General features: G+C 43.2%; 2 protein-coding genes and 1 long non-coding RNA gene across 6 annotated transcripts in view; 1 reads left to right on the plus strand and 2 right to left on the minus strand.

Annotated features, from left to right (window-relative positions):
• The window catches only part of DEPTOR (DEP domain containing MTOR interacting protein), a 64,132-nt gene extending 55,289 nt beyond the window's left edge, over window positions 1-8,843 (minus strand). Inside the window, exons 1-2 of one of the 3 annotated variants that reach the window (XM_081012725.1) lie at window positions 8,462-8,843; window positions 7,504-7,599 (exon numbers count right to left, since the gene is read on the minus strand). In XM_081012725.1, coding sequence (XP_080868851.1) covers window positions 7,504-7,592 — 89 coding nt within the window. In that variant the 5' untranslated portion in view covers window positions 7,593-7,599; window positions 8,462-8,843. Of the gene's footprint in view, window positions 1-7,503; window positions 7,626-8,460 lie in introns of all 3 variants that reach the window. The other 2 variants (XM_081012724.1, XM_081012723.1) reach the window with 2 other exon arrangements.
• A 3,152-nt stretch (window positions 8,844-11,995) lies between these two features.
• LOC308480941 lies at window positions 11,996-17,450 on the minus strand. The gene is made up of 2 exons (XR_013988329.1): window positions 17,330-17,450; window positions 11,996-15,474 (listed from the first exon to the last, which is right to left on the minus strand). It is a non-coding gene; the product is annotated as an uncharacterized lncRNA (long non-coding RNA).
• Window positions 17,347-25,496, plus strand: DSCC1 (DNA replication and sister chromatid cohesion 1). Of its 2 annotated transcripts, none has more exons than XM_081012732.1 (9): window positions 17,347-17,653; window positions 19,347-19,515; window positions 20,457-20,591; window positions 21,594-21,684; window positions 22,405-22,543; window positions 23,271-23,323; window positions 23,996-24,150; window positions 24,416-24,564; window positions 25,205-25,496. In XM_081012732.1, exons 1-9 carry the CDS (start codon window positions 17,481-17,483, stop codon window positions 25,311-25,313), a joined length of 1,173 nt encoding a protein of 390 aa, XP_080868858.1. In that variant the 5' UTR covers window positions 17,347-17,480; the 3' UTR covers window positions 25,314-25,496. The 2 variants fall into 2 exon arrangements, with proteins under 2 accessions (XP_080868858.1, XP_080868859.1); XM_081012733.1 differs by lacking the exon at window positions 17,347-17,653 and adding an exon at window positions 18,125-18,233.
• Window positions 25,497-25,645: the final 149 nt, after the last annotated feature.

The following is a 25,645-nucleotide window of genomic DNA, read 5'->3' on the forward strand; positions in this document are numbered from 1 at the left end:
ATTGGACCGAGGAGGAGGGGTGAAATTGGCCATTTGGAGGGTGGGAATAAGGTACAATTTGAGTACAAAAGGGGAATGGGAGAAGAAATGACAGGAGATGGGTAAAATACTTCAAGGGATAGCAAGGGAAAATATATATTTCAAAGTCTTCTCCACTTAGAATACCTGGCTCAGCAAATTCTGCCTAAAACGGGGCAGCTAAGTCACAATACCTTCGGAACAAATTTGAGGAAAGCTGAGCCATGGAACTCCTTGCTGTGAGGAAAACATGACGGCAAAGAATTTAGCACCTTTCCAAAGTTGTTTAGATAGCAGTAGAAAGTGATGTTTGTTTATTGCCTTGACATCTGATGGGAGGGCGTTCCACAAGGCGGGCGCCACTACTGAGAAGGCCCTCTGCCTGGTTCCCTGAAACCTCACTTCTCGCAGTCAGAAGACCCTCAGAGCTGGACCTCAGTGTTCGGGCTGAACGATGGAGGTGGAGATGGTCCTTCAGGTATACAGAACTAAGGCCGTTTAGGGCTTTAAAGGTCAGCACCAACACTTTGAATTGTGCTTGGAAATGAACTGGAAGCCAAATTAGCTCTTTCAGGACCAGTGTTATATGGTCCCGGCGGCCACTCCCAATCACCAGTCTAGCTGTCGCATTCTGTATTAATTGTAGTTTCCGGGTCACCTTCAAAGGTAGCCCCACGTAGAGCGCATTGCAGTAGTCCAAGCGGGAGATAACTAGAGCATGAACCACTCTGGCAAGACAGTCTGCGTACCAGATGGAGCTGGTAGACAGCAGCCCTGGACACAGAATTGACCTGCGCCTCCATGGACAGCTGTGAGTCCAAAATGACTCCCAGGCTGCGCATCTAGTCCTTCAGGGGCACAGTTGCCCCATTCAGGACCAGGGAGTCCTCCACACCCGACCACATGAGAACGAGATGGGGCAAAACCCCATGCTGTATGAGGATGGGAAGAAATGAGCAGGATGTTCAGGGAGCAGTGAAATTCACATATGCACGCACTCATTCTTATGTCAGACAGACAGACAGACAGACACACACAGAGAGAGAGAGAGAGAGAGAGACAGGGAGAGAGAGAGAAACTTAATGCCAGCCATTTTACAAGACCTTCATTAGAACAAACTTGACCCCGTGTTGCTTGCCAGCAAAATTCAATTCAATTTAAGGTGAAGTATAAATCTAGTTGTAATAAAACCTGTTGTAAACGAGGGCTGGTTGCATGTCAATTGGGATTATAAATGCTACATGGAATGTGGTTTTTCAACATATTGAAGAGGAGATTCTTGCCGTTAACTATTCTGATTGGGTAGTGGATTGCTTGCAATTAAGGAACAGTTTCCTAATAGCCACCCTTTCCTTGAAAATAATTTGTTAAGCTCAGTCAAGAATTTTATCGATTACTTGCAAATGCCTGGGGTTTTTTTAATTATTGGGAGGTCCACAGGCATGTGGCTATGCTTGTAGAGCCAAGTGCTTTTAAAATGCAACAGTAACACTATCACCTCGTTCCTTAGAGAATTTCACTCTTACCCTACAGATGGAGACCGCTGATAAAACAGCACCACACAACCCCATTTGAATATATTTCTCCACCACGATATCTAAAGCTATCAGTCTGGCAGAGATCAAACAACAGGCGAACTGTGAAGGAGCTTCCCACCCCCTTGAAAGCCTTCCAAATGAGCCCAAACAAGTTGGCAAAATGGCAGTCGCTGGTTCCATGTGAACTTGTGTAAATAACAACACTTTAAAATATGATAAAGAGGAAAAAAGAGGAAATGCTCCACCAAAAACAACAAGGTAACAAAACAGTTGAACGAAATTTCTATGTGCTAATTAAAATGCACAGATGAAAAGTTAGAAACAATCGCTCAAATTTAAATGGAAAGACCACAGTGGAATCACCTGTGACCAGGTGAGCTGTGAGCCTCCTCAGTCTGACAAACAGGTGATCACTATAGATGGGAAAAACTCAAAGCCTCTTCTCTCCCTTTTTATGGTTCTTTTGTTGTTGTTGTTAAACCAGACTTGGCCTTGACCCTTCAGATAGAAAACTCCTTCAAATAAAGGAGTTTATGAAGCACTTTGACACTCAAAATATGCTAATTCAGCATGTTTGCATTTATTTCTATTGCTGACTATGCACACTATGATCTGTTTTTAAATACTTTGGGGTGGACTTTACTTCCAAACAATTCTCTCTGGGGTTGGAATGTTAGTGGTGTCCTGTTGAAGGGTATAGAATGACTCCAGAATCCTGATGCAGACAGTTTGTTGACTTCAGTATAAAAATCTCCACTGATTATTGATACGCTTGAGTGGCTAGTCTTTGACACTTCCTCTCTTCTTCCCATGTTCCTCTTTCCAAAGATGCACAGTTTCCAAAGCAAAACAAGATTTAACAAGATCTTTGGAAACAGGCATCCTGGGCGAGGTGGTCAAGAGAATACCTGTGGCACTGCTGAGGCTTTTTCAAACTTAGAATCATTTTAAAGCTTTTAAATTTGTTTTTAAAAGCCTTTCTATGGACTGTTGCAAACTCGCCTGGAATGCCTGGACCCCATTTCTCAGAGAGAGGCAAGGAAGAAAAGGTGGCAGAGAAGACACCTGTGCTGCTACAGATAATGGAATAGCTCTCCACCCTAAAAATGGGGAGGGGAAAGAGGGATGGGGGGGGGAGAGAGGAGGAGAAGAAATGGGATGGAAGGAAGAGAATAGCTGTGTTGCTGCTATTGCCACAAAGAGGAGTCTATGGCACAATCTCTTGTGCCAGCCTTGGATCTCAGAAATAAACGGTTAGCAAAAGATTAACCGTTCCAGAGAATTAAAACAAAAGAGAGGTGTATTTACTACTGTTCAATGACTGGGAGTCAGAAATCCTTGCCTTTCAATCAGCCAGAAGTTTACTAGTAGAAACTATTCTACCTTGTGGCCACTGATGCCCAAGGCAAATTGTACACCTGTTCTGCCCTACCCAATTCCATTGCTTATTCCACCATGCCACTCATATTAAAAATGCAACACTGGTTAAAACACTTTTAACCACTTATAGACATCAGTCCACCTGCCTCACTACAGCATGTCAACAAGCTGTCCTTCAATCTTTTTTTATAAAATTCAACGTATGCGCCACAGAGTTTTGAAATAAATTTAGGGATGGACGGATCAGACTATTTCAGGCCCAGGTCAGTTTCTTATAGATTTTTCATAAATCCATTTCATCCTGTTGTCACAGTATTTTGCAACCACGCATTAAACAAGAAAGCACAGTTCATATTAAAATATGCAACGATCAAATTCCTCAGCCATCCCCAAGCATATTTCCTTGCAATGGATGCAAAATTTAGTAGTGTTACAAAGTTCTTCCCACAAGGGTTTCTTTATGATAATCCCTAGAAGCTGTTAATTTAGCTTACAAAGTTTATACCTTCATTTCTCAGGAACTAGAGGACATAGCAATAGATATGCTACTTTTTCTTACGTGGTTATTCATCTTTTTTTTTATTGCCAGGAAAATGGCAGGCAAGTGTCAAAGACACCTATCGGCTTTTGCCCTTGGTAACACAATTCCTTCCCTTTGCCATTTTGTGAACTTTTGGTTCTTCTTCTGCCGACTCCTATAAATATTCAGAGCTTTTGATTCCCTCCCCAACAAAGGCTATTTCTGGTCCCCTGCCATTCTGTGGAGCTTTTGCTCTTTAGATGTGTATGTTATGTGTATGTATTTATTTTTAGGCTGTGTCCTTCCCCATCCTCTCCTCCGTACTGTAGCACATACCTCTTCTTTCGGAAAATGGAAGGCAACAAATGGATTTCTCTCCATCTATTATCTGTACAGGCTACTGGCAAAGGGCCCGTATTTACGCAAGTATTTTCTAAAAGGATATGCACTGAGGTTGGAGAAGGCGGACGGTAAAAACCTCTCTGTCATGATACTAAAACTGGGGTCCATCCAACGAAGCTGAATGTTGAAACTTAATTCAGGGCAGACAAAACAAAGTACTTCTTCATATAATACTTAAACTATGGAACAGTATACCTGAAGGAGCGTCTCCACCCCCATCGTTCTACCTGGACACTGAGGTCCAGTGCTGAGGTCCTTCTGGCAGTTCCCTCACTGCGAGAAGCCAAGTTACAGGGAACCAGGCAGAGGGCCTTCTCGGTAGTGGCACCCACCCTGTGGAACGCCCTCCCACCAGATGTCAAAGAGAAGAACAACTACCAGACTTTTAGAAGACACCCTGTTTAGGGAAGCTTTTAATGTTTAACAGACCACTGTATTTTAATACTCTGTTGGAAGCCGCTCAGAGTGGCTGGGAAAACCCAGGATGAGGTAAAAATAATAAATTCTATTCTATTCTATTCTATTCACTGCCGCAAGAGGTAGCGATGGCCGGCCACCAACCAAGATGAATTTGGCAAATTCGTGGAGGATAATAGCTTCTGACCGTGGTGGCCAAGAACGAGTTCCAGTATGCCTCTTCTTTGAACACCCAGTTTCTGGGGAGTTCAAGTGGGAAGAGTGTTGCTACACTCCTGTCCTGCTTGCAAACTTTCTGTAGGCATCTGATTGGCCACTGAGAGATTAGGATGCTGGACTAGATGGGCTTTGGTCTGATCCTGGAGGGCTCTCCTAAGGAGATTTACATTGCTAAGAGAGAAAGGATCAGTGTTTAATTGCTTAAAGAGAAGTGAAGTTTTTTTAAAAAATATATGGAAAGGCCCCAAACCACACATTATTATACAGATAACGGGAGTCTGGATATGTGCTTTCCCCCTAATTCATAGAAACACACAATCATTTCCCCTTGAACCACATGTTAGAAAGTTGTATTATAATGACTTCTGCCCCTGCAGAATCCACCACCACCACCGTTACACGCTAGTTCTTAAAAATAGGGAAGGAAATGGGTGGGGAAAAACATCGTCATTCTGCTTAAGATGTGATCCTTCTTCCTTGGAAGTAAATCCTACTGAGAGCAACAGAATTTACTTTTCAGGAAACGTGTTCAGGATTGGGTTTAAGGGAGCAATCTTCCAAAATTAAATGTATTGCTGTGGTATTGGCACTTTTCCATTCATTCTTTGGGGGAATTAATTAATTTGGGACCGCATGAAAGATGAATAGAGTTTCCATAATGAGTTTAATGCCCAAGAGATGCTAAGACCTGCATTCTGATTACTCGCTTTCCTGTCTTATCTTATGACCTGGACTTTATGCAGCCTGAAGGGAGCTCAGCATGATTAACAGGTTTGGTCTGATATAAGCAGCTGCCCATGCTAAACACTCATGGCATACAAGGAATGCAGTCACTATCTTTCCTTTCTTACTCTTCCTCCTCCTCCTCCCTTTGCCTTTTTGAATTCGTTGGCTGACCTGCTGTCAAATAACCCATGCAGCAATAATTCACTGAACTGAACTGAAAATTGCACAAAATTACAGTAGATTACAGATACTGCAGGACGTGGCAAGACATTTCTCTACCCTGAAAAGTTTTGCCTATGGTGATTCATGCCGTTGAAGAATGCACATATGAAACTGGATGCATGAGAGTGTTCATTTTCTCTGTAAACCTTATAAAAAGACATAAGCGACAGGACAGGACAGTGGTACCTCGGGTTACATACACTTCAGGTTACAGACGCTTCAGGTTACAGACTCCGCTAACCCTGAAATAGTACCTCGGGTTGGGAACAGTTATGGACCACAGGTATGAAGTTTACGGCATGTAATGCCTTAAGAGAGAATTTAATGAAAATGATTTATAGGTGGTATGTGACACCAGTCAAGCTTGCAAAAATTTACCATCTGCCCGATAATAAATGTTGGAAATGTAATGAGACTGAGGGTACATTCTTTCACCTTTGGTGGACATGCCCAAGGATTAAGACATTCTGGGAGATGATCTATAATGAAATGAAAAAGGTATTTAAATATACCTTCCTGAAGAAACCAGAGGCTTTTCTCCTGGGCATGGTCGGCCAATTGGTGACAAAGAAGGATAGAACTTTCTTTATGTATGCTACAACAGCAGCAAGAATACTTATCGCAAAGTATTGGAAGACACAAGATTTACCCACCCGGGAAGAATGGCAGATGAAGCTGATGGACTACATGGAACTGGCGGAAATGACTGGCAGAATCCGAGACCAGGGAGAAGAGTCGGTGGAAGAAGATTGGAAAAAATTTAAAGACTATTTACAGAAACACTGTAAAATTAATGAATGTTAGAAGGATGCTGGAATGAAGTTATATGGCTTTAGCAGAAATGTTATAAATAATTAAGTAAAAATAGACTGTTAATGGGCTAAAGGGGAAAAAATAAGGTTAGATTGTGTTAAGATAAATTATGGGACAAAAACTGAGAAAGATGGGAAGGATTTGCTGAAATAGCTAACTGAACTAGAATACAAAAAAGGGAGGTGTGAGGAGGTCGTCGAAACAAGTAAATGAAAGACAAGATATGGAAATATTGGATGTGTTTTTAATTGTTTCTGTTTTTGTTCTTGTTTTTGTTTTGTTAAGATAAGCAGTGTTTTTTGTTTTTTATGTATTGTATTGTATCGTTTTGCTTTGTTTAACTCTTTTTCTTCTTTTTGTAATTTTTAAACTCTTAATAAACATTACTTTAAAAAAAGAAAAAGAAATAGTACCTCGGGTTAAGAACATTGCTTCAGAATGAGAACAGAAATCGTGCTCCGGCAGCGCGGCAGCAGCAGGAGGCCCCATTAGATAAAGTGCTGCTTCAGGTTAAGAACAGTTTCAGGTTAAGAATGGACCTCCGGAACGAATTAAGTACTTAACCCGAGGTACTACTGTATTCTCAAAGGTGCAGGTTTATCTTCTTCTTCTTCTTCTGTTTTCCAATTTCAATGCCGCCTCAGGGCCGGCCCACCCATGAGGCCAAGGGAGGTGACCGCCTCAGGTGGCAGGGTCCCCCAGGGCCAGCATATCCTGATGTCAATCTTTCCTCACCCCCTGTTCCTGATGTACAGTGGTACCTCAGGTTAAGTACTTAATTCATTCCAGAGGTCCGTTCTTAACCTGAAAGTGTTCTTAACCTGAAGCACCACTTTAGCTAATGGGGCCTCCTGCTACTGCCGCACCGCTGGAGCACAATTTCTGAAGCAAAGTTCTTAACCCGAGGTAATATTTCTGGGTTAGTGAAGTCTGTAACCTGAAGCGTATGTAACCTGAAGCGTATGTAACCACTGTCATCCACCCTGTCTTCCCTGATGGGAAGGGGAGGGCACCTTGGGGGCCGAAATGTCTTGGGCCAGCCCTGTCCAGTGCATCTGAGGTTAGGGAGTACAGGGCAGTGGCACATGCAACTCTCCCTGAAACCCGCTGCAGCCCCCTCACATTGCCCATGGCTCTAGGCCCCCCAAGTAGTGGTTCCTCCCACCTGTCCCCATCAGCAAAAAGATCTCCCACTCCCCAGTTCACTTTCACGACATTTGTGCAAAGGGAAAAGTCCAGGTCTCCTACCGTAACTGCTCCCCGGTTAGCAGGACCTCGGCCATGTGCTCCAGCTCAGTCGCTCTCTGCTGCATGGTGCCCAAGCTGCTTTCTTCCATCTCGCCACTAACCTGGCCAGGTGCACACAAGAGCCAGAAGGTTAACAGGGAGCAGATTTGGATTCCTTCCTCAGCCTCTCCAGTGCTCAAAGCTGCCGCTTTGCAATCTAACCTCCCAAACACCAGTTTGCTCAGTTGGCTAGGGCGTGGTGCTGATAACTTCAAGGCCGTGAGTTTGATCCCCACATGGGCCACCTTGATATACCTGCATTGCAGGGGGTTGGGCTAAATGTCCCTCGGGGTCCCTTTCAACTCTGAGAACCTTCAACATTACCCTGAGTCCCCCTCCAGCAGCTCAATTCTGTGCCTAACCCCGTCCCTCACGGTGGCATCTTCCACTCTGAGCTTTGCGCTCTTCAGAGACCATTTCTGCCCCGCTTCAATTAAAACTTCTGTCGCCCGTTGGCTCGCTGCATCTCTGTTTCACCTCCCGCCCTTGAGCTCTTTCGCAACTGGCAACGCGCAAACGCGTTTTATTCCTGGCTTTCACAAGTTTCCCTTTTCTCCTCGCGCGCTTCTCTCTTCTTTGCAGGAACCGAGGAGCTGCCTCGCTCCGATCCGTCCTGCAAGCCTTGCATTCAAGCGCTCTTGGGCAGATTCCCCCCACCCCCTTCTCCCCCCTTCATTTCACGTTGCAATAATTTTGCATGCAGCAGTTTGGGAATGTTAGCTGCGGACGGGTCGAAGGGAACGCAGCCTTTCTCCCCCCCCCCCCCCCAATCCTGCCGCAGGGAGAAATATAACAGCAGATTCTCTGTCTCCCGAGAATTGCATTCTTGCATCATCAGTCACGGGAGGAAAAGCCACCGCAGGCTCTCCAAGCTCAAACAGAAACTACCACCCCCCCCCACCCCGGGCTTTCCACTCACCTGGGCTGGGGGAAAGTCGTGCGTTCCTTCTGCAGGCGATCAAAAAAGATCCCCCCGCTGGCTTTCTTGTTGTGGTGTGTGACAGGCAGCTGGCGAGGGAGACACGTGGTTGCAGCAGAGGCGATCCAGCCGAGGCACCAGCGACCCCCTCCGTCCGGCACTGGCTGGGGACAGGCGCTGCTTGCGCAAAGCGTGCGCTCAATGTCAGCTGTGGCGCAGGATGATCCAGTTCAGGGCAAGGGCGGGGGGGCTGGGAAGGCTTGAAAGGGGAGGTGGAGAGAGGGAGGGAGGGCTCCCCTCTTCATTTACCACCAGCGACCTTTCACAAGATTGCAGAGCGAGCTAGCGAAATGGAGAGGCGGCGCTTCTTTCTGCGCGCCTGCCTTTCTGCCGAACAGGGGAAGCAACTCCAGCTGCTTGGGTCCCCCCCTCCCCTTCCCCCCCTCGACTTAACTGAGTTCTTCCTGTTCTTCTTCCTTCTACAACAGCTTGGGGGGGGGGAAGGAGGAGGAAAGAAAAAATGGGTCAAAGGGGGATCGCGGTCGATTAAGAAGCTGCGCTGCGTTTCTTCTTCCTAAGAATAAGTAACAGAAAGGCAATCGGGGCTCCGCCAGCCAGCCAGCCAAGTGCGGTGGTGCAGAATGGGAGATCATTATCTGCCTCTACCTCGCAGGGCTGTTGTGGAGCAAAAGGGGGAGGACATTTCTCTGATGAAAATAGGGAGGTGTTATTCCACAATAATTTTATTATTTGTACCCTGCCCATCTGACTGGGTTGCCCCAGCCACTCTGGGCAGCTTCTAACATATATAAAAACATTAAACATTAAAAAAGACCCCCTGAAGGGCTGCCTTCAGATGTATAGTTGTTTATCTCTTTGGCTAGGCGTCACATACCCTCCAAAATTTCTCCAATGAAAATAGGGACATCTGATGGAAAAGCAGGACATTCCAGGATCAAATCAGAAACTGGGATGGCTTCTGTAAATCTGGGACTGTCCTTGGAAAATAGGGACACTTGGAGGGTCTGGGAAGAGGAACACTGCCAGAGTAAACCCTGAAGAGGGCAGTCAAAATCTTGGGGGGGGGGGGTTCACAAATTATCTCCTAATACATTTTTATAATTTTCTTTCAAGATCAAATCAATATTACTTTGGTCAGTTGTTGTGGGGCCCCATAGGCCAATGCCTACTTTGCCTATTTGGTAAAGCAAGACCTTCATGCTGTGAGCGCCTCCTTCATAAGCTCGGGTTGTTTATATATGCAGATAAACCATATATCATGAAATATATATACCCCTCATTCCAAGGAAACAGAGGGCTGGGCAAACATCTGGAATTTTGCACTGCTTAGAGATTGGGGTGTGTACATCAGTAATATATACAGCAGGCATGTCCAACCAGTAGATCACGATCTACCGGTAGATCCCTGGTAGATCGCAGGATCATCCAAAAAATAGTTCAACAACTCTGTTCAATCCTCCTCCCAAAAAGCTCAGCAACCCTTGGCAGAGTCAGTGTGGTGTAATGGTTAAGAGCGGTGGACTCGTAATTAGGTGAACCGGGTTCGCTTCCCCGCTCCTCCACATGCAGCTGCTGGGTGACCTTGGGCTAGTCACATTTCTCAGCCCCACTCACTTCACAGAGTGTTTGTTGTGGGCGAGGAATGGAAAGGAGATTGTTAGCTGCTTTGAGACTCCTTAGGGTAGTGATAAAGCGGGATATCAAATCCAAACTCTTCTTGGCAACCCGCCCCTTCCACTCATCCACCCCACGCATGCTCCTCCTCCCTCCAATGACAATGGGTAAATCACTACCAGTTTTTTTATATATACTGGGAGTAGATCAGTCCCTTGGACATGCCTGATATACAGTATATAAACTTTTGAACTGACCTCTGCTTTGAACACTCCTGCCCTCTAATTCCAGATGTGTACCAGAGGTGTCCTGTGATTACATGGTCTGCTTCACTGCATAAAAGGTAAGGGGACCCCTGACCATTAGGTCCAGTCGCGGATGACTCTGGGGTTGCGGCGCTCATCTCGCTTTATTGGCTGAGGGAGCCTGCGAACAGCTTCCAGGTCATGTGGCCAGCATGACTAAGCCGCTTCTGGCGAACCAGAGCAGTGCACGGAAAAGCCATTTACCTTCCCCCCGGGAGTGGTACCTATTTATCTACTTGCACTTTCACGTGCTTTCGAACTGTTAGGTTGGCAGGAGCAGGGACCAAGCAATGGGAGCTCACCCCTTCGCGGGGATTTGAACCGCCAACCTTCTGATCGGCAAGTCCTAGGCTCTGTGGTTTAACCCACAGCGCCATAGTCTTGCCTTTATCTCTGCTTCTTTTAATTCTCTCTGCATTACACAGGTCCATTGGCTGAGGTAGACTTCTGAGTGCCAGCATGCATTTCTGCTCATCCTGGTACGCTAGTGCCACACTGCGCACCGTTGTGAGAAAATAACCACACCGAATAGAACCAAACAACAAAGACCTTGCAGCACCTTAAATACTAGGGGTTGTGTCCCACAGTAGTCCTACTCAGAGTAGACCTAGTGAAATGATTAGGACTGATTTAGGTGCATTAATTTCGATGTGTCTTATTTAAGGGGGGGGGAATAACTGAATACCACCTTTCTGACAGTAAGAGCCATTTGCCAGTGGAATGGTCTACCTTGGGAAGTGATGGACTCTCCTTCCTTGGAGGTTTTTAAGCAGAGGTTGGCTGGCCATCTGTCATGGATGCTTTAGCTGAGATTCCTGCATTGCAGGGGGTTGGAATAGATGACCCTTGGGTCCCTTCCAACTCTACGATTCTATGAACCCCAGCACATTTATTACCAAAATGGTCAAAGGCCTGGAAACGATGCCTTATGAGGAACGGCTAAGGGAGCTGGGCATGTTTAGCCTGGAAAAGAGGAGGTTAAGGGGTGATATGATAGCCATGTTCAAATATATAAAAGGATGTCACATAGAGGAGGGAGAAAGGTTGTTTTCTGCTGCTCCAGAGAAGCGGACACGGAGCAATGGATCCAAACTACAAGAAAGAAGATTCCACCTAAACATTAGGAAGAACTTCCTGACAGTAAGAGCTGTTCGACAGTGGAATTTGCTGCCAAGGAGTGTGGTGGAGTCTCCTTCTTTGGAGGTCTTTAAGCAGAGGCTTGACAACCATATGTCAGGAGTGCTCTGATGGGGTTTCCTGCTTGGCAGGGGGTTGGACTCGATGGCCCTTGTGGTCTCTTCCAACTCTATGATTCTATGATGGCACAAGCTTTCATGGAGTAGACTGCCTTTCATCAGATGCATAAAATGTTATCCTGAGTTACAAGTGTACACCTGGGGTTGGGGGTAGAACTGTAAACAGTGCAACCAGAGGGAAATGAAATACAGAAAGTACAAGGATAACAAAAGCATTTGGGGAGCTCCTGCAGACAACCTGTGTATTTCACATTTATCCTGATTTTCTCGCACTAAGCTCATGTGCCAATAGTTAACCTGGGTTTGAATTTACACACACCCTAGTGGAAAAGAGACGATTGTAACAAAATGGTTTATTGATTCACAACGATCAGTCCAGAAACTTTCTAAGAGGGCTACCTTTGACCTTGGGTGTGAGGTTCCTGCTGGAGACACATTAGATATCTACATTTCCCCCCAAAACAATCCAAGTTTGTTATGGTTTTGCCAACAGCACTGCTGCCTGATGATGGTCTCCTTGGCATCTTACCAGACACACTTTTCTTATCAAGTAGCGTCAACACAGGTGCCAAAGTCACACATTGGCTGTCAATTCTCTTCGGTACAAGGTTCGAACTCCCAAGCACCTTGCACGCAGCTGGACTTTTAAATTGCGGTCATCCATTTTAAACCCACCATGGCTGTTCTGATGTTTAATGAGTTCAGTGGTGCCTTACAGCTAGCATGGCTGGAGTAACACCAATTAAGGTAGACTATTCCCAGATGTTGCTGGGTCTCTAAAAAGTAATTTTATTGATTTTAAGGAATAAAAAGATTCAGAATAACCATACAATGTGGAAGGCACTTAGTTCAAGAAATAATTAATACAGAAATATGCAATAAACGAAAGAAAAATTCAGGATGCAGGGGTAGGAAGGGTACCGATTAGGAGTTTATTTACACGTTTCTTAACTATAAACAGAAAACAGAAAGATTTGTCTTGGATTTATGCATTGATGTATATAGAGAGCATATTGGAAAGGGGGAGGGAAGATTGTCATCTTAGAGCAACCATGGATCTGAATGCTGGTCACAGGTTAAAATTGTGCAAGTCATCCTTTACATAATTAATAACATCATAACATATTACAAATAATTTTTTTTGCCCTCTTGCTACTCTTAAAGTGCAAGTGAGTTTTTCCCAATAAGGCTATCTCCCACGGTTTGTTGTACCAGGTTAAGAGGGTAGCCCCATTTAAATCTTTCCAGTGTTTGGTAATAATTCCACTGGCAGCAAACGTTGAATGAGACACCATCTCTCTGCAATGTGTGGGGACATCTCCAGCTTCAGACAAACTGAGGTGGGGAAGTGACCACACGGTTAACAATTTAACTATTTCTTGACAAACTGAGTTCCAGAAGGGTTGTATTTTGGGAATCCACCAACCGGTTTCAAACTTCCTGTACTAATGAGAAATAATTTGATTTCCCCCCTGAGTATTGTCATATGTCCTTTTCTTTTTGTTGCTGCTCAAAATGTTCACAGTTTACTCCCTTCCTTCCTTCCGTGGCTTCACTATTCTGCAGCCAGAACCCATTGCTTATTTCTGCCTTATTTCCTGGCCCAATGTAACATCCCTGAGTAACTCTACCGTCAGTCAAAGTAGAGTGACTGTCCCAGGGAGCAGATGAAGGGTAATGTGGAGGCAAGTGGTCTCTTCCCTGCCCTGGCCCTGTGGACTACATTACATTACCTAAGCAAGCTGACTACCTCCAAGTGCTGTGGAAGATGGTGGTCCATCAATAGCATGGAAGCAAGATTCAACTGCCACTCAATCAGTTTTTGGATTGGGGTGGGAGAAATCACCCTTCTCAACAGGCAGCAAAATGTATTAAGCTGGTGCCAACGCTTCAAAAACTTACCAGTTGCAAGTAATTGCACGACAGCTCAGCAAAAGAAATAAGACTCTCTGCCATGTGTTTATTTGTTTTGCTTCCATTTATCTAATGAAATCATGTCAGTTCTCTAGTTTTGTTTTTACTTGAAGTCTATCAAATGTAATGTTTAGTTTTCATTTTGATCAGGTGCAACTAGAACTTGATTTCCCCCCAGTTTCAATTATGTTTAGCTTTTATTTTATTCTGCCTATTACAAAACAACAAACCTTATGTATGTGAGATTATCTCCTAGGAAAAGCAATTTGGGGGCGAGGGAGATAATCACAACTTTGCAACTACCTAATTTGGTTGTTACAATGTCACTTCACTAGCCTGATTCACACTTAATGTCCAGCCATGGTTTCTTTAAAAGACCATAAGTTAATCACAAGTTGTCCCTCAGATGATCAAATAAACCACAGCTTTATCTCCATTTTTTGTTTTGTTTTCCAGCTGCTCTTGCCTTGTTCCTTTGTAGCTCAGTAAGGATCTGAGGAATGGCTAAACAAATCAAAAAAAGGTGCTTGGATAGCACTTAACTCCAAGCCACAAGAGCTAAAACAAACCAAGGATTATAAACCAACAACAAATAATGGCTTCAGAGAAGTAATTTAACAAACCATGGCTTAGCATTATGTGCAAACTAGGCCATTTTATGACGTACGTTTAGGAAAACAGAAATAGAATTTTCGCCCAGCCAGTCCCTGACAACAAGAGAGATTGGCAGTCTTGAACTAGGCCTGCATGAGACAAAAGTGTGACTTACTCTGTGCAAGATACAAATCTATGGCTTTGGTGGTCCCACTAGAAATCTAATGAGGGTTGCAGGATCTGTTGGGAGTGCTAATGCTGTGAACCTTCCATCATACCCTCAGTATGCAATTATGTGCAAATAAGCCTTATATTTAGTTACCTTCTAATGTGAGCTTAAGTTGGGGAGATAGCAGCAGCCTTCTCACTTCAGTTGCTATCTACAAATACACACTTGTATATTGGATGGGTGGGGCTGGTTGTCTCTGCTGCATTTTGGATCTGCTCCGTAGATATTATGTCCCCATACGTTAGTTGTTGTAGTTTATATTGCTACTGAAGAGGATAGCTTGTGGTTTATATTGCTATTTAAGAAGATATCTTATCTAACCGTTCTGTGCTGCTCTAAAAATTTAGAATTTTAATTCTATACACATCAATACTTACTAATACCAAGGACCACCACACTGGTTGTGTCCACTCCGCTCTATTTCCAAAACATGTTTAACGTCACACACAATTCACAAACTCGTCACACCTAAACAAGAGACATCCTGTGGTTAAAAGAACAAACGCAACTAGCTTTTTAGGCCAAGCTACACTAGGCAATTGACAAACCCACAATATGTTTGTGGGCAATTTTCAGCACCTCCTTTCTCTAGAAGTCAATCGGCCCCATTATAATTGCCTCAATTTATGACGGTTATCTGTGCTAGTCATCTTCCATTTTTGCCACAAACAGCCTTGACTGATATGATCAGAGGCTCACGAGAAACCAAAAGAGGAGGCAAAAATCCTCTGTTTTTTATAGCATCACCAAGCCTTTTAAAAGTCTGAAAATTATTATTAACGTTGGTTCTTTCATTTTGGTGGCTGCTAACCAAATCCAAACCAAATATCTATATGTACATTTTACAGCAGTCCACAAACATGCTACACGTTAAGTCATACTTACCCTTCAAAGTATTCTACACCACCTGCATCACAGTATGCTACAAGTACATGCAAGGAGCTGTGTACCAAATGTGATCCTGCAAACTCAAGCAATAGAAGCACTTGAAACATGCACAGACAGCACAAGTATTTGCCATCACTTATCCTTCCCACACATCCTTCTGCAATAGGTAAGTCAATGCTCACAGTTACTGTTCTGCAAAAAGATGAATTAAGACAGTGAGACAATCACATGCTGAAGACCACAAGCCAGTGTGTGATCCCATTCCCAAATAATGTGCTCCATTTGCAAGAGTGAATCCAGCTGCTAGAGTCAGTAAGGTTTTTAGGAGGAGGTACATGCCACAAACTTTCTCCAGCAGTGAAAGCAAGCAGGAAATGAACAGTCAGTATCTGCTGGGCTTTCTGGAGTATATTTCTAGTTGTGTATCATGTTTGTCAATGCAACAGGTTTCACTTTGTATGTGCTGTGACAGTCTGCCCCCATGTGGCTTTATTTGGACATAGAATGAGACTGAGTGCCTTTCAATAGGGGTGGGGAATGTGTGGTCTTACAGATGTTCTCAGACCACTCTATTCCTTCCCATTAGTAATACTGGCTGGGAGAAGTAAAAAGTGAGGGTTCAACAGCAACTGGAAGGCCAAAGGTTATCCCTGCACTATAATGGTGTCCCCTTGAGAAATAGAAGATCTTCAATGATGGACAAAGGGTTGCCTAGTTGGTCACCAATGGTGAGGCAGTTGCTATTTGCCTCAACAGTGAGGCTAGGAAGGGCACAGCAATTTGCAAGTGGGCAGCAACAAAGGAACAGCAAGACACTTCTGCCCATCCCAAGGCTTTCTTTGTTGCTTTCACATCTGTGTGACCACCCCACAAGGCTAAGCTGTGAGCACTGGAGGCCATGGGTACTTTGGCACCCACTATAATATATTTGTGGGGCTGAGGCCCCACAAAGTCAATGGGCAAAGTTGAAGCCCTTTGTTGTGGGCACCCACAAACTTCGGCGCAAGAGCTGTGAGCACCTGTCAAGAGAGGAGCCAGGAGTTGTGTCAGAAACAAAGCTGAAAAGACCAAAGGTGCTCCAAAGTTCCAGCTGAAACACAAAGCCATTTAAGAGGATCCAGGGGCTAGCTTGAGTTTGGTGAGGCTGGTCTAGAGCCTGGGAATACTGTTCCGCACTGCCCAGGAAGACGATCCAATCTGCACCTCTGTGGTTCACCACAGGGGGAAGCCGCATGAAGAGAAAAACATGGTTCTTTATACAGCCTTTAATCTGCTTCCAAACTCAAAAGGAGAGGAAGTCTGGTGTGGACCCATTTAGAGGTAATATATACTGCAATGCGCTCTACATGGGTCTTCCCTGGGAAATGGTCTGGAAGCTGCAACACGGTTATTGGTTGCAGCCAGACAGGATCATGCCATTCCAATCCTAAAGATACTGCATTGGCAGCTGCTAAGTCGCCAAGCCCTGTTCATGGTCAGCTGGCAATCTGGTTTATATGTAAACTCCACTGAATTCACTGGATTAACATTTGCATAAATATGCATAGGTCTAGATGGAAAAACCTTAACTTTTGCTTTTTAAATAAACCAAAAATCCTTCCATGCTTTTCCCCCCCTTGTATGGTGCAAATAGTTAAAGATACTGTAAACTGCGAAGAGCATTGCGTTTTGAATACTGTAGAAATAGGAAAGTTAATTGCAAATAATCCAACACAGAATCATAGAATTGTACAGTTAGAGGATACCATAGGGGTTATGTAGTCCTGCAATGCAGGAATCTCAACTAAACACTAGTGAAATAATCCTGGATTAGGAGTAATTTTTTAAAACAGAGAACACAGAAGCTTTAGCTTCTTAAAAATTTACAGGGATAAAAAAAATAAAAATCTTCCCTCCCTCCCACCTTCTATTTCACCGAACATGCACAAGAACCACAGAATCAACCCTTAAGTAAAAGCCGCGCGCTCAGTACACCCGCAAGAGCGCCAGCAAATATTAGCTTCGCGCCCAATCACAGCCTTGCCGCTTTAAGCCCCCTCCCACCTACCAATCAGACACGTCGAGCGCCAGGCCCCGCCCACTCCGAGCGGTTTTTTGGCGCGCTTTTGGAGCAGGCCGCTTTTCCGCGCGCCGTTGCTAGGAGACGTCGGAGGAGGCCGTTATTTCCGTTACGCACCGCAACCCCCCCCGCCCCGAGGATGAGGAGCCGCGAGGAAGTAGACGCCACCCTGCACGTCGCCAAGTTGGACCCGGCGGAGCTGCTCCCCGCGGCGCAGTGCCTCAGCTTCAGCGCCGAGGCGGCGGACGCCGGGGAGTGCCGCCTCTTGCAGCTGGAGCCGGAGCTTTGCGCCGAGTTGGAAGCGGGGCGGAGGTACGCATGCGCACGCTTCCGGTGGGGGGGGGGAAGAGCGGGTAAAAACGGTACTTTCTAGGACTCGGCTCTGTGGTTGCGCTTGGCTCTAGTCTACAGCGACCCCAGACGGCGTGGAGGGTTAATAGCATTTCCTAGGGAGCTCCCACGTGGAGCGCGCATCACGGTTTTTATATACAAATTCAGAGACACCCCTTCCTTACTAGGAGCCCCTCAAAATCAGGATGACTGGCTTTTCAGATTTTGGAGCAATAAACATTTACCGCTTGAAAAGACTGCTTTGAAAGTGTGCCCCGCTTTAACTGACAGCCAGTTTTTTAAAAAAATATATATTTTAAAGTGTTATTAAACTTATTTTATTATTATTATGCATTAATTTTACCCAGCCTTTTCACCTTGGTGGGATTCAAGGCTGAACTACAGATGAAAACAGAGAACTGCCTTACTCGCCTTTATGTCAAGGCAGGATGATCAACATTTAGAAATTGTGGGTTGCAATGCATTCGTGTTTTATCAGATTGCTCTTCAATAAGTCCTGGTGGTTAGTGACTTCAGTTGGATGCATCCTGTATGCAGGATTGTAAGCATTTATACTTCTCGTTACACCTTAGTGGATTGCAGAGTGGTGCAGCCTTAGACTTGCAGGACATATTTGTACAGTCTGTATGCACAACAAAGTACTGAAATAGCAAAGACTGTTGTGGCCTGCCTTATTGTCTGCACTTCTGGGTTGTTAAAAATAACAACAACACAGTGAAGCATGTGTTGAAGTAGGGCCCAAATGTTGTGAATCAAATGGGGAGAATAAAGTTAGTTTGGCTGGGTTTTTTGCTTGTTTGTTTTTAACACTGAGCAAGTCAAATTTGCTGTTTTTATACATAATATCCTGATATTGTTGTAAATAAAAATATGCCCTTTTCCCTTATGGGGTATCCAAGAGCCCATATAGAGTCCTTACATAGGTTCCCTATTGGTAGGAGAAAATAACAGAGGCCAACCAGAGAATATTGAGAAGCAAAGCAGCTAGTAAGCTTGATCTTTATTGATCTGTTGCAACAGGGTACTCCCCTCACAAGCAGGAGAGGAAGAGGACCCCCAAAAATGCTATGCAAGGGCTTATAAAGACTTTTGAAATTCCCATCCTCTAGATCAAGACCACCCCCAGAAACATTATGCATTCATCACAGAAGGGGTGTAACCTAAGACCACCCCTCAGATAAGGCGGTCTAAAACAGAACATTTGCATGTTGTTTTCTCCTGTTGCTTTGTTTATTTCCTGTCTGGCAGGTTACTTGACTGGATTTCTTGGGGAGCCTTGGCAGTCTTTTGTAATGATAAGGCTCACACCCTTATTCAAACACAGATTAAGACAGGATTTGTGAAGGAAGAGACAATGGGGAGGCTTTTCCATTTTTACCATGCAGAGAAACATTTGCTCAGTTTAGGAATCAAAATGGTTCCAGGTTGGCTTTCCTGTGCTGATCTATGTACGTGTGGTTATGAACGTTGCCATATATCTAAAACCATAAAATTCCTATCACAATATATAGTAACATTAGTCACAATTGAAACCTAGCATCCTTTCATTATTTTAAAAGTTTGCTTGCTATTCAGAAGTAAATGCTGCTTTAAAAACCCAAACAAACCATTGCTGCAGTGACTCTGTATTTAATTGTTTTGTTTTGTTTTGCAGCCTGGTGATCCGTGGAGACCGCGATGAACATGCTGTGTTATGCAGCAAAGATAAAACCTATGACATGAAAATAGCAGATACCTCTAATACATTGCTTTTCATACCTGGCTGTGAAACCCCAGAGCAGCTTGGCATAAACAAGACAGCTTCTAATATACTTTACACTCAGGTATTTTGTGTGTGAGTGAGTGAGAGAGACTTTTCTGATGCCAACTGCAAATGGCTAACTATCTTTGAAAATGTAGGTTCTAACCCACTCCTGTTTATATACTCTTTTAAAAATAATCTATCACATTTATATCCTTCCTTCCTTCCATGGCATTCAAAGTGGTTTATAAGGGGTGGTCCTGTCTTATGCTTAGTGCAATTCTATGATTTGGGTTAGCGGAATAAGAAGGATTGATCCAAGATAACCTAAAAAAGTTAATGGTTGAACAGGAATTAGAACACAGGGCTGGTTTTGGTGGTTGGATGACCCAGTTTCAAATCAGGTGCCATCCATAGCATTATTTTTTCCCCATTTTTAGCTGCATGATTTACAAGCGTCTTACTTCTCTTAAAGAAAAAGTGTATGTGGCAGAACACTAGTATGAATTCTTTTCCTATTTGAAAGTTGCCATTCTGGTGGCAAGAAGACCATGAAGCAGATACAGGAGTTATTGTGGCCCTGCACGTTCATAGGGCAAGTCCTGTTTGTTTTTCATTGGCCACCACTCAAATGCAAAAAGAACAGGAAGGAGGCACGGAACCATAAATAATGCAAAAAGGAGAAATGTGTTCTGCAAAAGGGTCTTCCCTACAGTACCAGCTAGGCAGCAATGTTTGTGCAAGCAGCTTCAGCTGTTCTACAACATTTTGAAGTTTTAAGATTGCTCCCGCTTTTGGGAACACGTTTCTCCTTTTTGCATTCATTCTTCTTCTCACCACCTCAATGGCTACCTTCCGTTGGAAACTGAAAAGGTGCCCTCCGAAGGAGCATCTAATATGCCAAACAGAGGGGCATCCTGATATTTTCATTACAAGGTCTGATGCTGATCAGGGGATCTCTGTCTGCGACTGACAGATTTAAATATTAGTCATGGCAAATTCCAATTAAGGCTATTGCTATAGATTGCAGGCTTCTCCAATAATTACTGGGAACTAAGAAGATGCCGACCTAAGTTAAAGAAACTCAAGAAACTTCTGATGGAAAATCCTTATGAAGGACCAGACAGTGAAAACGAGAGAAGTTCGACTAAATCAAAGGTAAAAACAGGAGAGGAGTTGGTGGAAAAGCTTCTTTGGCATCAGCTTTTTAAAAATGCATAGTTTAGATTGCTCTTGTGAAAGAATAGAAATGAAGCTATTAATTGATTGCAAGGTAATGAGTGTAACTGGTGAATATCAAGTGATATTAAACACTGCCCTACCTTACACCAATCCTGTAAGGTAAAAGTGTGTATTATTCTCTCCCTGTTGGTGGAAGTGAGCTGAGTAGGAAGGGAGAGAGAGAGACTTGGCTAAGGTCACCTAACAAGCTCACAGCAGAGATGAACTTTGAATCCTCTGCTTCACCTTCTCTGTTACCCAATGCTAGTTCTCAAAGGCTTATGTTTCAAAACATAAAGCTAGCTCCAAGAGTACTAGAAGGTTCATTCCTTTTGGCTTCTCTGTAACCAACAGATTAGTGGATATGGTGTTCAAGAAGATGGGAATCTTCTACTATTTAACACATAATTCAAAACAATTAAGGTTGTCAGAAAAAATATATTTTAAAGAGTTTGAATTACTTCACAAATCTTAAAAATAAGTTGATGGGGGTTTTTTTTGTTTTGTTTCCTCTTTTTGACATTGTTACTTAAGTATCTGTCATTATGATAAGTGAGGCATGTGCTGAGATAGGACTTGCTTGCCTCAAGGACTTGGGATTGGTTCAGTGTACGCTTGTCCAGTTTGAGAGTAATAAACATTATCTCTCTTTCCTACATCCCCTTCCCACTGTGGGATGTAGCATTATGGAGGCTTTTATCCAAGGAAATGTAGTTATCCCATTAGTGCGAGAACTTCCACCTCCCCCACATCCCTCCCAATATGTTCTGGAGTACGCCCAACCTAACAAAAGAGAAGGGGGTGGTCACAGGAGAGGAGAAGAAGTCCCATTGCATGCTAACAGTATAAATTCATTGGATATAACCCTTACAGACAGATAGTCATAAAGTCTAGTATGAGAATAAATATTGGCTTAATAATTTTGTGTGTCTTTTACAGTACACAACAGAAGAGTTACTAGATCAAGTCCAAGCAAGTGAGGAAGAAATAATGGATCAACTGAAGATTCTAAAAGCATGCCAAATTGAAGGTATTTGGAGATAATATGGAGCTCATATTTTTAATGTGTGGGGGGGGTCTATTTGCATTGTTTTCTCCCTGTCTCTTAGAATTTCTTCTTATCTAAAGGTTTCTGAGCTTTAAAGGTTGATTTACATGATTCTACTGTATTGTAACAAGAAAAGGAGTGTATTAAAATTACTTGCAAGGATTTTGATGGATAATTATGGGCGTATCTTCTTTTGACTGACCACGGTGGCTATGGTGACTGTAGGAAGCTCTTTTTTCCAGAAAAGTAGCACAGCATTTTCATGTTCCTATTCTAGCCTACTTTCCTCAGTTTTTATTAAAAGCCAATTTTTGTGCTCTGTTTGTGTGGCACTCCATTTTTCAGGACAGAGGCTGTGCAGATAAGATTGGGTTCCATTTTCAGGGGCTCCCATTGAGTTCTATGAGACAAAGTAACAGGCTGTAATCTTGAACACCATTTGGGTGTGCATGTAGAGGAGCACATTGTGTGTGTGTGTGTGTGTGCGCGCGCGCATAGAAGAGAACCTTTTTTTTGACAACTATGCGAAACAAATCTGCTGTGTATGAATTGTCCCCGGTATCATAACAATGGGTACTTGGCTAGCATGTGACAAGTGCCTCTTCTTTAAAAAGATGTGGAAGATCATAGTCTACTTTCCATAGAATAAGTTTTACCATTTCTGCTGGTTTTTGATTATGACCTTGCTTCTCTGCTTGGCAGGTTGTTGGCGGATTCTAGACTTTGATTATGAGATGAAATTGTTGAATCATGTGACGCAATTGATATATACAGAGTCCTGGCCATTCAGCAAGGTCCCTTTAAGCATATGTCTTCAAGAACTCGGACCTTTAGAGCCCAAGTAAGTTCTTTTGTTAGCCCTTGCGTAAAAATGTAAGGTCCAGAATTTTAGTCCAGCATTTTAGTCCAGAAGAGAAGGGCCCACCCTCACCTTAATTTTTCATTCAGAAGGTGCTCTTGTTTATAGAATCATAGAATCATAGAGTTGGAAGAGACCACAAGGGCCATCGAGTCCAACCCCCTATGCCAAGGTTGGTTATAACAGCTCCATCCTCTGGACCACTTCAGATACATAAAATATCAGCAGGTGCTAGAGGGGATGTTCAGTAGAACCATAGCTGTCAACTTTCAGATTTGAAAATAAGGGATCAGCAGCCTCACCTGTCCCGGGGACAGTCTAAGGGATATCTAACAATCCGGGATAGCAGCGGGAAACGGCGCTGGAATAAGGGAATTTCCTGCAAAAAAAGGGAAGGTTGACAGCTATGAGTGGAACATCAACACATGGGATTTGCTTAACCCTATCCCCAATTATGCAGCTATGATCCCCAAACAAACAAAAAGAGTTCCCATTGGCACCATAACGAATGGAATACAGGCACAGTTTCTGGAAAACAGTAGGAGAATGGGGAAAACCCAGTTGCTATTTACAAATTTAAGTACAGGTGTTGTTTTTTTTCCCCCCAAACCTGATCCTGATGAGGATCAACTGAGATGGCCAAATTCTGTAACATATGGTAATATAATTTTTGTTCATATACTAAAAGTAGACAAAACATTTGTTCCAGGGAAATGATAGAACACATTCTTGTGAGTTATGGAAAGAGATACATTGATGAAGGTAAGTTAGTTCCATGAGTGCATGTTTTTTTAAAGTAATAATGTTAAAGCATCTGATTAAATAGTTGTAGGCAGGGATTGACAAAAGTGAAGACAGTGTATCTGGTCAAATGTGAGTAGCGGAAGCACTGGTGCCAAATTAGCTGTAATAGAGACAACCTGTTTGTTTATACCTATGCTGTGAAACACAGTTGCTGTTATGCAAATCTAAAATTATTGCCTAGAAGTTTAAACCTTCTCATGCACACTACGTAGGTCATTGTATCATCCAGTTTAAATCCAGGTTTGTGCCACATGCTTTGCTTGCAGCCAAGCCTCAGTGAAGGAGAAAAGGGCATAGGATGAGGGAGAAGGAGAGTGGCAGTGGTTGGGTCCCTAACTTGTAGAGTTATTTTATTCTAAAACTGACAGCATACTCCCTGGTGAATATACATTGTGAGGGCACACTTACGATATATCCAAATTTGCCCAAACTGCATAATTTTAAAGTGACTGGGTTTTTATTTAAGAACTCAGATAAAGGATGGTATTTAATTATGTTTTACTGAGAGTGGACCCACTGAAATTAATGAACCTAATTTAATCATGTTCATTTATTTAAGTGGGTCTGCTGTGAGTAAAAATTAGTTGACTACCACCCATAATTTCTTGTGTTCTTAATACTCATTCCTAGGCGAGACTTACTTTGAAATGAATGAAGAGAAGATATGCAGAGCAACAGCACAGATGCTCTTACAAAACGCAGTCAAATTCAGTCTTGCAGAATTCCAAGAAGTATGGCAGCAGAGCGTCCCTGAAGGAATGACGACTAGACAGGACCAGTTAAAGGTAAAATAAAGCCAGCAATTTACATCCATGGAAACGGTGTGTGTCAGGTGTAGAACTGGTGCTCTCAAGGCAGGAGAAAATGGAACTGCTCTGCAGGAGGAGACTCACTGTGTTTGAGTGGATCAGGCCAGAGTTCAAAACCCACCTTTTATGGTTTTTGTGAGGATGAGGAAAGGTGAGGGCTGGGTTCACCAACCCTGAGCTCTTCAAAGTAAGAGCAGGACAAAATGCAATGATTCTGTTTTCTATATCTTCTTATTTCAAGGGGTTGGCGCTTGTGGACAAATCCTCCAGACCAGAAACCATTTCCTTCCTAAATGTTGAAGACTTACCAGAAGATAACCAGGAAAGATTTAACAGTTTATTTGCTATTAGGGAGAAATGGACAGAAGCTGATATAGCTCCATATATACAGTAAGTAATAAAAATACTGAATGTTACAGAATCACAAACATACCTCATTTTTTGTTTCACAGGGCACAATTCACCATGAACATCTTCATATCTTTTAATGGAATGGCTTCACTTTTTGCAGCATAAACTTAAGTCTCATTGCTTTCAAAGCTGTTCACAACCCAAATTTCTCATTTCCTTCTGCACCTTTTCCTGTTACTGTATTTTTCGCTCTATAAGACGCACCAGACCACAAGACGCACCTAGTTTTTGGAGGAGGAAAACAAGAAAAAAAATATTCTGAATCTCAGAAGCCAGAACAGCAAGAGGGATCGCTGCGCAGTGAAAGCAGCAATCCCTCTTGCTGTTGTGGCTTCTGGGATAGCTGCGCAGCCTGCATTCGCTCCATAAGACGCACAACATTTCCCCTTACTTTTTAGGAGAGAAAAAGTGAGTCTTATAGAGCAAAAAATACGGTACTTTGTTCTTTGTTTCCACTGCTGTTCTTCAATCCAGAGTGTGTGGCATTTGATATGATGTACTGTAATACTAGGGATAAATCAATAATTTGTTTTGGAGTGTTTTAAAAGTAACTGAAGCAAATGGTCCTTCTGTGTGGTCTTTGAAGTTGCATGAATAGTGCTTGTATTCTCTTTTTCAGGGACTTATGTTCAGAGAAGCAAACGATTGGTACGTTGCTGACAAAATATGCTCGTTCTTCAGTGCAGAATGGACTTAAAGTTTATAATTCTAGAAGACCCGTTTCATAAGAAGTAATACTGATTACTGACTGAAGAGAACATACAGATTGGTGGCTCAAATTTGGAATGGGGTTGTTGGGATTTTGCAGCAATGGTTAAAATCCTAGGGATTTTCTGTTAATCATGTAACAATGTTGAAATGCATTGGAATTATTTTATAGATAAAACTGAACTGTTTTGAAAAGCTAAAAATGCAGTGTACAAATACTTTCTTTAAACATTCTGCAACTGTCTCTAGTTAATATTAAAACCTTATTCATAAAGCTGTGTTGGAATCTGAGGTAAAAATCTCTTGGACTGATGTATAGTAAAGCATATAGTAGTATCATATTGTAATATGT

Source organism: Podarcis pityusensis (assembly GCF_964106645.2).
Source record: "Podarcis pityusensis genome assembly, chromosome: 7".
NCBI lineage: Eukaryota > Metazoa > Chordata > Lepidosauria > Squamata > Lacertidae > Podarcis > Podarcis pityusensis.

Excerpts from the sequence above, each read along its gene's own strand:
- DSCC1 (XM_081012732.1), top strand. The coding sequence starts at position 17,481 with ATGAGGAGCCGCGAGGAAGTAGACGCCACCCTGCACGTCGCCAAGTTG. Across the intron at positions 20,592-21,593 it reads GAAGTTCGACTAAATCAAAG|TACACAACAGAAGAGTTACT; the intron begins GTAAAAACAGGA and ends TGTCTTTTACAG. Across the intron at positions 23,324-23,995 it reads AAAGAGATACATTGATGAAG|GCGAGACTTACTTTGAAATG; the intron begins GTAAGTTAGTTC and ends ACTCATTCCTAG.